Genomic DNA, 16,729 nt, shown 5'->3' on the forward strand with positions numbered 1-16,729 from the left:
TAAAATTACAGATATACCATTAAAATGTTTAATTAGTGTCACACTAAGAAGATACAGAAACTTAATTTAAAAAGTTAGCACTATTTTACATTTTCTAAATAATCGAATATATAAACTTTAAAAAGTGCTTTACTTGAAAAGGCCTTGAATTTTTTTTTTTTTTTTTGTGGAAGCAGATATCTTAAAGGTTTCAGTTTGTAAGTTACAATGAAGTAGAGGAAGATAGATTATCTCAAATTGGAAAGAAAGTTGTAATAGTATAGAGGTGGACCGGAATGGCTCATAACAAACATGATGAAGTGAAGTAGCTGGTAGATGTTTGCTAGGTGTTCATGTGTGCATTTTGTGTATTTCTGCTTTGCTAAACTCAGCTAGATCCAATTTCTGTGTTTACCTAGTCTTTCTCGCAGACAAAATTGCACATAAGCCAATATGAAATTCATGACAGATTTCAGCTGTTTCCTTAATATATCAATTGCTTTAGAACAAATTACATTTTTTAAAACAAGCACTGTAGCAGAACTGTTTATTTTATTGTTCCACCCCACTGATGTATATGTTTAGGTTTCCTCTAATATTTTACTATATTGAGTATTATGGCTTTATAGTAACACCTAAACCCAAGTAGTATAAGTTTTGTTTTCCATCCCCAGTAGTATAACAAAACTTATGCTACTTGAACAAAATTTATAGCACTTGAACTAGCTTTGGTACTTTTGAATTTTCTTTTGCATTTTGTTTTTAAGATAGGATATTGCTAACTTCCTCCAGGCTGACTTTGAACTCGTGGTCCTCCTGCTTCCACCTCCTGAGTAAAACTTTTCATTTTTTATTCCTTTCTGAAATTGTTTTGCCTGGTGTTTCTTTTGCTTTTTTATATAAATTTTGAAATCAGTGTGTTGATTTCTCCAGACGAAATCTTGCTGGGAGATTGATGGTTCATTGATTCTATAGTTATGTTTTAGAAAACTGACATCTTAGCAACATTTATTCTTCCAATCTACAAACACAATGTATCTCCCATTTAGGGCAATTTTGTTTTGTTTTATCAATGTATCCAGTTCTCAACTTGCATATATCTTGTATATATGTATGCCTGTGGGTTTCTTGGGGTTTAAAGGTGAAACTATAAATGGCACTTCAAAATTTTCAGTTTCTACTTTTTCATTACTAGTATATAAAAGATTGACTTTATGTTGATACATTTAGCTTTGTGACGATTTTAAACAAAAATACAAGCTTGCCAAATCAAATTTTTAAAAATATTTTTAAAATTATAAACAACTACATCTGTTTTGTCTTACTCTATTTTAAAACTTGAATCATGAAAGGTTTTAATTATTAGTCCCCCAAAATTGATACTCCAGAACAGACCTGAAAAGCATATATTTTGAAGATGAGATTTAACTGAGCAGTCTTTAAATGTCCTTTAATAGTTTATTATGAACTAGAACCTGCTTTCTATTGATCTCATTATAGCTTTCTTGAGGGTAAATGCAGGTCACCATAAAATGTTTAATAAATACATTATTTTGTTTCTTTTAGCATTTTCTATTTTCTGCAGTTTTTCAATTTTTTTTATAACACTGTAACAGATTTTGGACTCAGCAAGGAATCTGTAGATCAAGAAAAGAAGGCCTATTCATTTTGTGGTACAGTAGAATATATGGCTCCTGAAGTAGTAAATAGGAGAGGGCATTCTCAGAGTGCTGATTGGTGGTCATATGGTGTACTTATGGTAAGTAGCATTATTTTTATTAATTATGTTAACATATAATATTTAGGACTTTATTTTAGTTTAAATTTTGGGACATGCCAACTGAGAAAGGAATTCTGATATTTCATGATTAACATTAAGAACTTGTGATTGGCTAGCTGCAAGCAGTAAGAATTAGGGATTTAATGTTCTAAATTTTTTTAAAGTTGTTACTGAAAAGGTAAATGTTATAAATGTTATAAAAACTATTCATATTTGAAGTTTAGAAAAGGTCTGGCAGATTCTACATTTTACAATGCTGAATTTAGCAATTTATATATGATATTTTAGTTAGATATCACAGAATTTATCACCTTACCATATACTGTCTTACTGCCCAGTTGTTTCAGGCACACCCTAGAAATTTTGTAAAACTCTCAAAAGAGAAGAATTGTGCTTTATATTACTTTTCATCTTCCTCAGTAATAGCATAGTGGACATTAATAGATGCTTCATAAATACACACTGACTAATTTGTTATGAGATTAAGTATAGAGTGTTCATTAGTAAGTAGGGTAATAAATCAATAGCTGTTGAATCAGATATAATTTGCTTTTGAAATCTGATGGCCCATTTTGCGCATTTATCACTGAATGACACACTGTATGACATATCCATACATTAAGGGCCCATTAAAAGTAGGCATTTGGGGAAGACAGTACAGTATTTGGCATTTTCCCTGACGTAAGAATACATTAAATCTGGTTGGGGAAAGAATTAGAATAGCTAAACAAAATGTCCAGAACTACTTCAGGAGTTAGTGATGACTTCAGAACAGAAAAGTTGTTGTAGGAATAGTGGAGAAGGTGGAATTTAACCCCTGAAGCAGGGATAAAATTTAAATAGTTGCATGTCAAGAAGCAGTATCTGATCATACTAGCAAAGGCTTAAAGAGCCAGTTTGACTAGAGTGACAAAGAGTAAGGAAGAAGGTGGAGGACGTGAAGCTATGAATCTGTAAATATTTGTGTGTGATTTTCTGGGTAAAAGTAAACTGTTGGAGATTATTAAACAGGATGGTAATTAGAGAAAAATGTATTTTAGGAAGATTAGCCTTTATAGCATTATATAAATGAATTGGAAGTGGAAGAAATTAGAAACAGGGAGACCAGTAAGATCTCTTTATAAGACAATTGTAAGATGATAGTATTTAATAAAAGAAGGAAGTCTTACAGACATTTCATGGAAAATATGACTAACCTCAGCAGTAGTTAAATGACACAGATGAAACTGTGGAGATGGGTTGAAGATAAAAGTACCTTTAAAATATATGAACGTTAGGTTGTAAAAGAATAGTAGGTTAATATGAAAGAGATGACTAATGACAGCCGGTAGGGAAAGGGTTTATTTTTAACATTTTGCATAGGTTGTTATAGTTTAGTGGCTAATCCCTGGGTGGTGATAAATTAGGAAAGACAATGGAGAAAAAATTAGAATCGCTTGGAGATCTTATTAAAAATATATATATCCTCGTTCCCCCCAACACAGCTACCCAACCTGTAGTTTTTTTTAGGAGACATAAGATTTCTATGTGTTACCTTTCTCTTTTCTCTATTTGCCACTTCTACCTCTACCCTTCCAGGCCCCAATGGTAGATGATTACTGTATATTTGGGAGAGAAAACTGGAGTTTGAGAGAAAGTGAGACTTAGAGTAGCAAATATGGAGTCATCAGGATACAGGAGAGAGTTGAATGGATAATCTAACTTAGGTTGTGAGTTCAGATACATAAGTACAGAACCGAGGCCAAAGTGATTATTGAATCTGTGTTTGAAATTGAAGTGTTAGGGATTTAAAAACTTTAACTATAATGATCTTTGTGTTTAGGACTTGTCTTTTTTATACCATTATTGATCTTCTAGTTCTCTATTAGATCTCTTTGGGAAAATGTTTTTGCTTATGCTGTGTGCAGATGTCTCAGTTGTTTCTTTTGTAAAGTTATTAGTGTACGTGTGTGTGTGTGTATTCTACTTCTTTTCTTACCTCTCTTTTTTAGATTCCTGTTTTTTGGGAGGGTGAGAGGAATTAGAATGGTTAAATCTTTCTTGTGCATGTAAAATTTTTAGATGCTTTGGTGCAAAATTTTCTTTTCTCATTATTATTATTTGTCTTAAAAAGCATATCTTTTTTAAAAATAAAATGCCTTGTTTGCATTTTTGAATTTCTTTGAATTTGAGAACTTAGCTAGATTAGAACTGGCAAAGTTGGTTGTTTTCATCTGCTGTAGGTCACCTGTCAGTTTAGCTATAAAGAGAGAGTAGGATATCAAAACTGTATGTCCTTAAATGACCTGGTTTTCTTGTCCCAGTTTCACACTCTGTCATGTAAATCCTTCATGATTTTAAGATCATGTAATACAAGTATCAATTTTGTTCTAAGAAATTTCATTATATATTCAAAATTGTACAAATTGTGTAGTTACTTTTTACTTTGTTGTAGTTTGAAATGCTTACTGGTACTCTGCCATTTCAAGGAAAAGACAGAAATGAGACCATGAATATGATATTAAAGTAAGTATAAACACTTTTTTTTTGTTTTTGGAAAAATTATTTGCTTTCAGCTTTGAGAAATTTAATGTGCTTTTAAGTTGAGACTAAAGAACTTTTTTTTAACTGTCTGTTCTTTCTCCTACCATATAGGGACATTATTTGCTGTAATAAAAACACTTTTTAAAAATTTTTGCAACTTTTTAACTTAAAAGTATGACTAGACTTAGGTGAAAATTTCTAAAATCTTCTTTTTCAGAGCAAAACTTGGAATGCCTCAATTTCTTAGTGCCGAAGCACAAAGTCTTCTAAGAATGTTATTCAAAAGGAATCCATCAAATAGATTGGGTATTGTTTGTTTTCTTAGCTTTTATAAAACCAGCTATATATTTTGAGAGAATAGCTGTGTCCTTATGTTTTCTATTTTAAGTTCATTTACTGTTGCTATACATTTATATTTAGAATTACACATTTTGTATATGCATTCCAGAAAGAGTAAACTTTGTTATGTTTATGATTAAAAAAATGAAGTAATCTAGTTTATCAAACCTTTTCTTTACTATATATTATCGTGTAGATAATATAGGTTACCTGTTTTGAAATAACTCAGAATTTTGCCTTGTGTAGGTAATCCTTTTAGATATTTGATGGTGCCTATTAATGTTCTTCAAAGTAAATATTATTCAAAGTTATATTGCCTTAACTGCTCACTATTTGACTACTTTCTTGTAAGCCTGTTCCTGGATCCAGATGTGATCCTCTTATCCTGTTTATGTCTCTGTTAAAATTTTGCACTGACACTTTATTTCTTTGTAGTTTTTAATTTGACATATAAAAATGAGGTCATGAGTTGAATTACAAAGAAAAATGTACTTTTATTGAAATGTTGAGCATCATATTTTGACTTAGATTGTACTTTAATATTTTATTCTATCATATGGAGTTCATTATGGGCACTAGTTCTTTTTTTATTATAGTAAAGTGAAATGACCAATTAATAAACTACCCAAAAAGAAATCACAGGCATTATCACTTCAAGGAATCTATGAAATATAATTCTATTTACAGATAATAGTCTGGAAGCCAAGTAGCCAGATGAAAAAAATCATACCAGTAAATGTTCTTTTCATTTTTTTAGGTTCAGAAGGAGTTGAGGAAATCAAAAGACATCTTTTTTTTGCAAATGTTGACTGGAATGTAAGTTGTATGGAAAGTTCATTAGTAAATAACTTCGTATTAGAATGACCAAAAAACCTTAGGAGTAATTGGCAAAATATGAACTTTGTTGATGGACAATCCATTTCTTTTTTATTTAGTGTGAAATTTTTATACATAGCTATTGCATACCATGGCAATACCGTGAGCCAGCAGATGTGTGGACAATATTTAGTAATTTTTTGCCATTTGTTTTACCTGTTAAATAAGGTTAATATTATGTCCCTGTTCTGGATTGAGGAATGTGGGAGAGGAAGAGAAAGGAGAAAGAGAATGGAGGCTTTAATAGATTAGGTAATGAATTGCAAAGAACCTGTGGTGTTACTTAATTTCACATTTTCACTGCCATGTATTAGAATAAATTAAATTTAATAAACATTTTACTACAGATATTTCATTATATTTTGAGAGGATATGAAAATAGAAAAATTGAGAAATTCAGCCTAAATCAGATATAGAGATTTTTAAATTGCTATCTCAGATTATAAACTTTTCTTAAAAGCCCTCACTTTTTGTTTAAACACAGCATCTTTTAAGCATATAATCATCATAGTTAAGTATTTTTAATATCTTGTTCTGGCAGTGGTATTGAAAGGTTTCAAAAGAAAAAGAATAAGTACCTATTTTGAATTTTAAGGAAGAGGTAGAAAGCTGTTACTTATCATTGTTTCATATGGCTTATAAAGGGAGTTAGAATAGATAATAATATGCCATTATGTCATGAGTATTAATATCCCAAATGACCATTAAGTGGATATGGTGCATGGGAGCCTACCTTTTGTTGTATTCATGTGATTCTGGTACTCTTGTGTCTTCATTTTTCCCCCAGTGCTTTCTTTTATCTAGACAAAAGGAAAATACTTTCCCCCTATTTTATTCTAACTAACAATTTTTGTTCCTTTTTGTCCTTTTTAAATCTATATTTTAACAGGTAAAAATGTACAAATTGTACATTTTATGGGGTACTATGTGATGTTTAAATACAATTATACATTCTGTAATGTTTAAATTAGAGTAATTGTTTATCATACATTTATAAGTTTATCACTTCTTTTTAGTGAAAACTTTGAAAATCCTTTGTTAAAACTTTTTGAAATATATATTATTGTTATCTGCAATCACCTCACTTGTTCAGTAGCATACCAGAACTTCTGACTTCTTTTAACAATAAGTTAGTACCAATTGATAAACTTCTCCCTATCCTTCTGTCATTGTTTTTAATTTAAATCAATGGAATCTTTATATCTTTAGATAAATGAAAATTGCTTTAAAGTAATTCCCATGAATTTTTCCCCACTGTGGGATTATGAGCTTTGGAAAAAGTAGGTTTCTAAAAATGGTGACCTCAAAATACTTTGTGTTTTTATAAAAATAAATTTTAACTGATACATAAAGGCAAAAACTTAAAACATATTAATGGGGTAATATGGTATTTCCATACATGCATATGTGTAGATTGCTTAAATCAAGTTAAACATACCTTTTTAACATTTGTCATTTTGAAGGGCAAAAAATCAAAAACCTTTCTTCTAGCTTTTGAAATATGTATTACAGTAGTGTTATGTGTAGTTATCCTACTGTGCAGTAGCACATCAGAACGTTTTACTTCTGTCTGTATGTACCCAATGATCAACCTTTGTCTATCCTTTCCCCACCCCCACTTTCCAGAGCCTCAGATAGCCACTATTCACTCAACTCGTGCACAATCAACTTTTAAAATTTCTACCTATGAGTGAACCCATATGGTACTTGGTCTTTCTATGCATGGCTTATTTCATTTAATATAATATTTACTTTTCATTCATGTGGTTCCAAATGATAGGATTTCATTCCTTTTAAAGGATGAAGTATGTTCATTGTCTGTGTGTACCACATTTTCTTTTCCTGTTCATGGACACTTAGGTTATTTCCATTTCGTGTCTATTGTGAATAATGCTACAATGAAAATGAGAGTGCAGCTGATTTCATTTACATTGGATACATACACAGTAGGGGAAATATGATAGTTCTGTATTTAATTTATTGAGGAAACTCCATAGCGATTTCCATTATGGCTGTACTAATTTTCACTCTCAAAAACAGTGTGCAAGGTCTCCCTTTTTTCCACATCCTCACCAGCACTTGTTATTTTTGGTCTTTATAGATATTAGACATACTTATTTAGGATGAGGTGATTAATAGTTCATTGTAGTTTTGAGTTACATTTCCCTGATGATAGTGATATTGAACATTTTTCCATAGAGATTTTGGCCATTTGTGTATCTTCTTTTAAGAAATGTCTAGATCTATTGCTCATGTTTAATCATGCTTTTTTTTTTTTTTTGCTATTGAGTTTTTCGAGTTCCTTCTGTATTTTGGATATTAAATCCTTGCCAGATGTATAGTATACAAACCTTCCTCCAGTTGTGTAGGTTGTCTCTGCAGTCTGTTGACTGTCTCCTTTGCTGTGCAGAAGTTTTTTGGTCAATATAATCCCATTTGTCTATTTTTGATTTTGTTTCCTTTTGGTGTCTTCTCAAAAAATAATTGTCCAGTCTGATATCCTTAAGACATCCTCCTATGTTTTCTTCTAGTAGTTTCAGTTATTACATTTACATCTTAATCATTTTTAGTTGATTTTTATAACTTATGAGATATAGGGATGTAGTTTCCTCCTGCTGGTGGAAATCCAAATTTCCTAACATTATTCTGAAAAAAAATTATTATTATCATTGAAAAAACTGTACTTTCTTCAATGCATGTTCTTAGCACCTTTTTTGAAAATCACTTGGCTGAACATGTCTGGGTTTACTTCTAGGTTCTCTGTTATGTTCCATTGTAATTGTAGTTGTGTTTATGTCAGTATTATGGTGTTTTCATTACTGTGGATTTCTGTGGTATGTTTTGAAGTCAAGTAGTGTAATGCTTACTTCTTTGTTCCTTTTGTTCTAAATGGCTTTTACTATTTGTGGGGTTTTGTGGTTTCATATAAAAATTTGGTATTGTTTTTCCTACTTATTTGAAGAATGTCACTGACATTTTGATAGGGCTTACAGTGAATTTGATCACTTTGATTAATGTAGACGTTATAACAATGTTGATTCTTCTAACCCATGAACATAGGGTATTTTTTGATTTTTTTGGTGTCCTCTTCAGTTTTGTTCATCAATGTTTTATAATTGTTATTTTAGCAATCTTTCACCTCTTCTGTTAAATTTATTTGTATACATTTTAATTTTTGTACCTGTTGTATATAGACCTGTTTTATTGATTTCTATTTCAGTTATTTGATGTTGGCATATAGTTACACTTCTGATTTTTGTATGTTAATTTTGTGTTCTGTAGATTTGCTGACTTGTCTATTCCAGTAGGTTTTGAATGGAATCTTTGGGGTTTTCTGTATGTAACATCATGCTGTCTGCAAATAGTGACAATTAGACTCCTTTTCCAATTTGGATGTTCTTTTTTCTTTTTTTTTCCTTCCTTCCTGATTGCTCTGGCTAGGACATCCAGCCCCATGTTGAATAAAAATAGTGAAAGTAGGGATGCTTGTCTTGTTTTAAATTTTTACATTGAATGCTTTCAGCTTTTCCCCATTCCCTATAAATGCTGGCTGTTGACTTATTATAAATACTGCTTATTATGGTGAGGAATGGTGCTTCTGTACCCAGTTTGTTCAGTGTTTTAATAATGAATGGATGTTGAATCTTATCAAATGTCTAATCTATTCTGCTGTGATGTTTACTATTTCCACCTACAAATTTTTTGGTTGTTTAGGTCTTTTTCCTAGCTCCTTGAGCTGCCGGGATAGTTTGTTCATTTGTAATCTTTCTGCCTTTTTACATGGATGCTGATTAGTATAAACTTCCCTTTTAGTACTGCTGTTACTATATCCCATAGATATAGTTAGAATAGTATGTCTCCATATTCATTTGTTTCACTAAAAATTTTATTTTCTTTTGATTTCTTCCCTGAGCCATTAGTTGTTCAAATGTAAGGTGTTTAATTCCCATGTATTTATATAGTTTCCAAAGTTCATCATGTTAATGATTTCCAGTTTTATTGCACTGTGGTAAAAAATACTTAATATGTTTTCAGATTCACTCAGACTTGTTTTGTGGGCTATCATACGCTTTATACTTGAGAATATTCCATGGGCTTGTGAAAGAATGTATTATTGCTGCTGTTGAGTAGAATGTTCTGTAGATGTTTATTAGGTCCATTTGTTGTAGAGTGCAATTTAACTTTGCTGGGTTTTTTTTGTTGATTGTCTGTGTAGATGATCTGTCTAATTCTGCGAGTAGAGTGTTAAAGACCCAAACTATTAATTGTATTTGATTTTATGTCTCACTTTAGGTCTATTAATATTTGCTTTACATATTTGGTTACTCCAGTATTGGGTGCATGTATGTTTAGAATTGTTATTTCTACTTGCTGAATTTACCTGTTTATTATTATTATATAATAACATTTCTTGTCTCTTTTTTAATGGTTTTACTTAAAGTCTACCTTATTTGATAGAAGTATGCCCACCCATGCTTTTATTTGGATTTGATTTGCATAGAATTATCTTATTCCATGACTTCACTTTCAGTCTGTGTGTGTCATTAGTGGTGAAGCAGGTTTATAGTAAGCAATTTATAGCTTTCCTTCCTGCCTTCTTCAGTGCATTTTTTGTTTTATTATACTTAAAAGAGACACTGTGGTCTCTCACCTGATTTTCTTAGTTCTTATGAAGAGATTTGAAGAGGGAGAGATTGCTTGGAGGATCTAACTCAACTGCTATCCTGCTCCACCTGTTTGTGTTTTTAAGTACAAAATTTTAGCAAGTTAGATTGTTAAAACAAGCAATTTTTTTGAGTTCTGTGGCGTGCCCTGACAGTTTAATGTATTTTTATGTGGAAACAAAATATTTTAGATGAAATACATACTTCTTGAAAGTAGTCTAATTATTAATTTTTAATTCCTTGAGCTATATTTGTTTTTTTCTGCATGGTTATATTGTGATGTATTCTGTATAATTATAGTACCAGGGAGAATTCATATCATTTTTGGTATCCAGAATTGGTCATCTTTATTCCTTTGGAATGTAAACTGTGGCATCATTGTGGCGTTTCCTTTACTTACTAGATTTGGGAAATTATATCTCTCCTTTTTTTTTTTTTAGAATTTGATTAACAGTTATTTGAAGCCTGTTGAAATTTCTCTCTCTTTGTTTTTTGTTTTGTTTTGTTTGTGATACTGGAGTTTGAACTCAGATCCTCATGCTTACTAGGCAGGCACTGTATCACTTGAGCCACACTCCCAGCTCTTTTTTGCTTTAGTTATTTTTTGAATAGAGTCTTGTGTTTTGTTTTTTTCCTGGGGCTAGCCTCAGACAGTGACCCTCCTACCTGCTGCCTCCTGTTTAGCTGGGGTCACAGATGTGCACCACTATGCCAGGCTTATTTGTTGAGATGTTGTCTTGTTAACTTTTTGTCTAGGCTGGCCTCAAACCACCATCATCCAAATTTCTGCTTCCTGAGTAAGGAGCCATTATAAGAGGGAGTCACTGCATCCTGCCGGGAAATTTCTTTTATTAAATTATGAATCTTTTGTAAGGATTGTGAATATTATATTATATACAGGTTGTATATCTCTTATCTAAAATGCTTGGAACCAAAAATGTTTAGGATTTAAGTGATTTTTTTGCATATTTGCATATAAATGATGATCTTGGGGATGTTACCCAAGTATAAACATAAAATTTATTTATGTTTCATATATGCCTTATGTATATAGTCTGAAGAAAATTTTCTAATCTGTTTTTACGCCTGCACTTTAGCTGTGACTTGTCATGAATTCAGTTGTGGAATTTTGTTTTTTTAATGCTTTTATTAATATATGATAGTTATATAGGGGTCTTTGTTGTTACATTTCTATATATACATATATTATACCCTAGTTTGGTTCATCCCCTCCATTAATCTCCATCTTCTCCCATTCCACTTCATAAAATGACTTCAACCATATTCACACTCCTTTACCCTCTCCATTTACCTTCCCCCTCTCACTATTACCCTGCCCTTAACATGACCTGTATTACATTTCTGTTCTTCATTGTTTAAGTGTTCATTGTTCAGTGGGGTTTTGCTTTGGTATCTTATCTGTAAATATATTGTACCTTAATTAGTCTAACCACTACTCTCCTTACCCTTATCCCCCACCCTGTATTGGTCAACAGTTTCCACTGCATTCTATTGTGTCTTGTTTCTACACAGATGTGACATATTTTAATATTATTAACTCCCTATCATTCTTTTCTTTTCCTCCTCCCTTAGTCTCCTCTAACAGTCCCACTTCAGGAAAAATGTTCTGTGTGTATGTGTGTGTGTATGTGTGTGTACATTTGGATCTATTTTCCATATATGAGAGAAAACATGTAAACTTTGTCCTGTTGAATGTGGCTTACCTCACTTAAGATGATGTTCTCCAGTTCCATACATTTACGTGAGAACAACAAAGTTTCATTTTTCTTTGTGTCTGAATAATATTCCATTTAGTAATCCATTCATTCGTTTTAGGGCATTTGGGCTATTTCCATAGCTTGGCTATGATGAATAATGCTGCAGTAAACATGGGTGTTCAGGTGCCTTTATTGTGTTCTGACCTATATTCCTTTAAATAGATGCCTAGGAGTGGTATTGCTGGATCATGTTATAGTTCTATTTTTTGTTTTTTTGAGTAGTCTCCATACTGTTTTCCATAGTGGTTATACTGTACTTTACATTTTCATCAACATTTGCTGTTGTTTGTGTCCTTCATGATACGCATTCTAACAGGAGTGAGCAGGACTCTTAATGTGGTTTTGATTGGCATTTCCTTTTTGGCCATGGATGTTGACCATTTCTTCATGTGTTTTTATTATTTTTTTCTGTTTATAGCTCTTCCTTTGAAAAGTTTCTGTTCCATGTTTTTGTCCATTTCTTCATTGGGTCCTTGATTGTTTGGGAGTTTAGTTTTTTGGGCTCCCTATAAATTCTGGCTATTAATCCCTTCTCAGATACAGAGTTGGCAAAAGTTTTCTCCCATTCTGTGGGCTGTCATTTTTTTTAGTAAACTATTTTCAGTGTGCCTGTGCTTTGGCTGTCACTTGTCACATGATGTCAGTTGTGGAAATGTCTACTTGTTAGGTATTATGTTGGCAGTCAAAAATACCAGATTTTAATGCTTTTAAATTTCAGATGTTGGATCAGGGATGCTCGTATTAAAGTGTTAAATGTTTTGTCTTGCCTGGTTACTTCTAGAAATTATATAAAAGAGAAGTCCAACCTCCTTTCAAACCTGCTTCTGGAAAACCAGATGATACTTTTTGTTTTGATCCAGAATTTACTGCAAAAACACCTAAAGGTAATGCGTGTTTATGTGTAAAATCAAGGCTTTTATTACAGTAGTGAGTAAAGTATCTTCTTAGGTAAAACCTTAAAGAATGCTAATCTTGCAGGTTGGTTTGCCCGTAGTGGGGATGTAGATCCTTTATACAGCATTCCTTGGACTCCTTTCATGTAGAGTCTTTAAATGGGAATTATTTTCCAGAGAAGTATGAACTAGGGCACAAGGTGGCAGGTTTTTTTTTTCTTGATTTGTAAGTCCTTTGATAGTCTAATGATTTGCAGGGTAGTCAGTAAGAGGGAAAACATAAGATACATTACACTGACTCAGTTTAGAATTTAATATGGCTTTTTTTAGTGGCATCTTTTTCATACATTAATTTAGCAAATACTGAATGCCTCCTATGTACTGAACAATAAAGGTAACAGAACAGACAAAAATTATTAACTACATGAACTACGCATACTAGGGGTGGGAAATACATAATATACTGTTAATCAGATATCTAGTATGTCAAATGGTGACATTTAAAAGGTTTTCTTTACATTTAAAAACTGTTGTCAATTTTATATCATAGGATTCTGTATAATTCTAATTAACTATAACTACTTAAATACTAGATTCTCCTGGTTTGCCAGCCAGTGCAAATGCTCATCAACTCTTCAAAGGATTCAGCTTTGTTGCATCTTCTATTGCAGAAGAATATAAAATCACTCCGATTACAAATGCAAATGTATTACCAATCGTTCAGGTAAATTCTACTTAATCTCATCAGTCAGTTTGGAATAATTATTGCTATCAGTTTTTGGTACTGAACCTTCAATAGTTTCTTAAAAGGTGATTTTTAGTAACTTCATTTATTCCTTGGTATAATTGAACTAAAGATGTTCCTGTATGTTTTGGCAAAGAGCAAAGAGTAATAACCTTTAATTACATTTATTTGTTTTGGGAAGAAAATATTAGAATGCTTTATAAAGTAGTTGATTTATAATGTTGTTATTGACGTTCTACAAAGCCTACAATTTGGAATTGTTTCAGAGCCTATGTAAGCAATTTATACATATTGGTAAAAACTTTTAGAATGAAATACTCTATTTTTAAATGTAAGATGAATGTATATTTAGGACCAAAAATGTGGATATATTTCATGCTCCTTAATCTTTCACTTAAATCAGATAAATGGAAATGCTGCACAATTTGGTCAAGTTTATGAATTGAAAGAGGATATTGGTGTTGGCTCCTATTCAGTTTGCAAGCGATGCATACATACAATCACCAACATGGAATTTGCAGTGAAGGTATTATCTCTGAGCTGAACTTATTTGTGTAATGTATATGATTTCAATTATAGGTTAACTGACATTTTCAGAGGCGCAACTGGAGAAAGAAAAGATATGAAGAGAAACAGTCTGATAATATTTTCATTTTCAATTTCTTTGCAATACTTTATTTTGGAGGAATAGCATATTTCATGATTTTTTGTTTTTGAATAGTCTTATTTTAATGTAGTATCTTAAAATTGAAAAATTGTAACAATTGCAATCTCATGTGGATCATACTATCATTTAGTATGATAGTACATTCTCAGTGAAATGGAATAATAATGTTAAAGTGCTCTGGTTTCTTTTTTTTATTTTTGATAGTTTTTATTTCTCCCTCATTTATTTTATTTGAATTTTATTTTATCGTTTTTACATTTACTTACATTTGTATTCATTATTTGGGCATCTTCCCCCTTCCAGGCAGAACCTGTTCTGCCCTCTTGTTCTCCAGTTTTGTTGAAGAGAAATCATAAGAGATAATAAGAAAAGCATATAGTGTTTTTGCTATCTTGAGATAGATAGCTATACAGAGAGATTCCTAGTGTTGCTTCCATGCATATGTGTATTACAACTCATATTGATTTCGTTTTTCTGTTAAATTTCAGTTGTAGGAAATTTTAAATGTTAAAATACCAGGATAAGCATTGTTTTTGAGTTTTCAAATATTTGTTTAAAATATAATTAAATCAAAAATATTTCATTCGGTTTTAGACAAGGAAAATAATTATTTTCCTCTGAGACTTTTCTCTTGTCTGTTCTTAGATCATTGACAAAAGTAAGCGAGACCCCTCAGAAGAAATTGAAATTTTGATGCGGTATGGACAACATCCTAACATTATCACATTAAAGGATGTAAGTATTTTAAAATATAAGTATCAGAGAGGGTGTAAAGAATCTATGATCTGGAACTTTATATCTGTTTTTTTTTATTGTTGTGCTAAGTGGAGGTGCATTGTGGCACCCATAAAAGTTCTTAACAATATAACATGTATATCGTACTTGAATTCACCCCCTCAATCATTCTCCTTTATTCCGTCCTCCCGCCCCCCTCACCCCCCAGTTCCTCGAATAGTTTCAACAGATATCATGTTTCCATTTACATACATGTATACACAGTATTTGCACAATATTCATCTTTCCACACCCTTTCCCCACCTTCTCCCCACTTCCCACTATTACCAACTCCCCCCACCCAGGCAAGACCTGTTCTTGATTTTTTTTTATTGTTTTATTATTCATATGTGTATACAATGCTTGGGTCATTTCTCCCCCCTGCCCCCACCCCCTCCCCCCCACCCCCTCAATACCCGGCAGAAACTATTTTGCACTTATCTCTAATTTTGTTGAAAAGAGAGTATAAGCAATAGTAGGAAGGAACAAGGGTTTTTGCTAGTTGAGATAAGGATAGCTATACAGGGAGTGGACTCACATTAATTTCCTGTGCGTGTGTGTTACCTTCTAGGTTAATTCTTTTTGAGCTAACCTTTTCTCTAATTCCTGGTCCCCTTTTCCTATTGGCCTCAGTTGCTTTTAAGGTATCTGCTTTAGTTTCTCTGCATTAAGGGCAACAAATGCTATCTAGTTTTTCAGGTGTCTTACCTATCTTCATATCTCCCTTGTGTGCTCTCGCTTTTATCTTGTGATCAAAGTCCAATACCCTTGTTGTGTTTGCCCTTGATCTAATGTCCGCGTATGAGGGAGAACATACGATTTTTGGTCTTTTGGGCCAGGCTGACCTCACTCAGGATGATGTTCTCCAATTCCATCCATTTGCCAGTGAATGGTAACATTTCGTTCTTCTTCATGACTGCATAAAATTCCGTTGTGTATAGATACCACATTTTCTTGATCCATTCATCAGTAGTGGGGCATCTTGGCTGTTTCCATAACTTGGCTATTGTGTAAAAAAGAAAAAATGACGTTTTTAAGATAGTCATGCAGAGAGTTTCCTTGTGAGATTTCCATGTATATATTATTATTATCCGAATTGGTTCATCTCCTCCATTTTGCTTCTTATGGTGATTTTAACAGGTTTAAAAATTCTGTATTCATTCTTGTACGGAGAGTGCATCAACCATATTCACCTTCTTAACTTCCTTCTTTTACCTTCCTCCTCTTGTATATGACCTTTCCTGAGTGTGACGTGCTTTTCATAATATTACTGCAATTCTGTTAGGTCTGTATTCCACATATGAGAGAAAACATGTGGCTTTTGACCTTCTGAATCTGGCTCACTTCACTCAAGATGATATTATCCAGTTCCATTCATTTACCTGCAAATGACAAAATTTCATTCTTCTTTGTGGTTGAATAAAATTCCATTGTGTATAAATACCACATTTTCTCAAAAAATTCATTAGTAATGGGACATCTTGGCTGTTTCCATAGCTTAGCTATTGTGAATAGTGCTGCAGTAAACATGGGTATACAAGTGCCTTCATTGTAACCTGACTTACATTCCTTTGGATACATCCCTAGGAATTGCTGGATCATATAGCAGTTCTATTTTTTAGTTTTTTGAGGAGCCTCCATTCTGTTTTTCATAGTGGTTTTACTAATTTTCATTGCCGTGAGCACTGTATGAGGGTTCCTTTTTCCCTAC

At 32.3% G+C, this 16,729-nt stretch overlaps 1 protein-coding gene across 6 annotated transcripts in view; it reads left to right on the top strand.

Annotated features, from left to right (window-relative positions):
• Rps6ka6 (ribosomal protein S6 kinase A6) overlaps window positions 1-16,729 on the top strand; it is a 190,545-nt gene that overhangs the window by 92,031 nt on the left and 81,785 nt on the right. For all 6 annotated transcript variants that reach the window (XM_074064384.1, XM_074064387.1, XM_074064386.1 and 3 more), the window contains 8 exons: window positions 1,596-1,738; window positions 4,194-4,264; window positions 4,500-4,588; window positions 5,379-5,437; window positions 12,721-12,823; window positions 13,426-13,556; window positions 13,981-14,103; window positions 14,890-14,979. In XM_074064384.1, coding sequence (XP_073920485.1) covers window positions 1,596-1,738; window positions 4,194-4,264; window positions 4,500-4,588; window positions 5,379-5,437; window positions 12,721-12,823; window positions 13,426-13,556; window positions 13,981-14,103; window positions 14,890-14,979 — 809 coding nt within the window. The remainder of the gene's footprint in view (window positions 1-1,595; window positions 1,739-4,193; window positions 4,265-4,499; window positions 4,589-5,378; window positions 5,438-12,720; window positions 12,824-13,425; window positions 13,557-13,980; window positions 14,104-14,889; window positions 14,980-16,729) is intronic.

The sequence above is a fragment of the Castor canadensis genome, chromosome X, assembly GCF_047511655.1.
Source record: "Castor canadensis chromosome X, mCasCan1.hap1v2, whole genome shotgun sequence".
Classification (NCBI taxonomy): domain Eukaryota; kingdom Metazoa; phylum Chordata; class Mammalia; order Rodentia; family Castoridae; genus Castor; species Castor canadensis.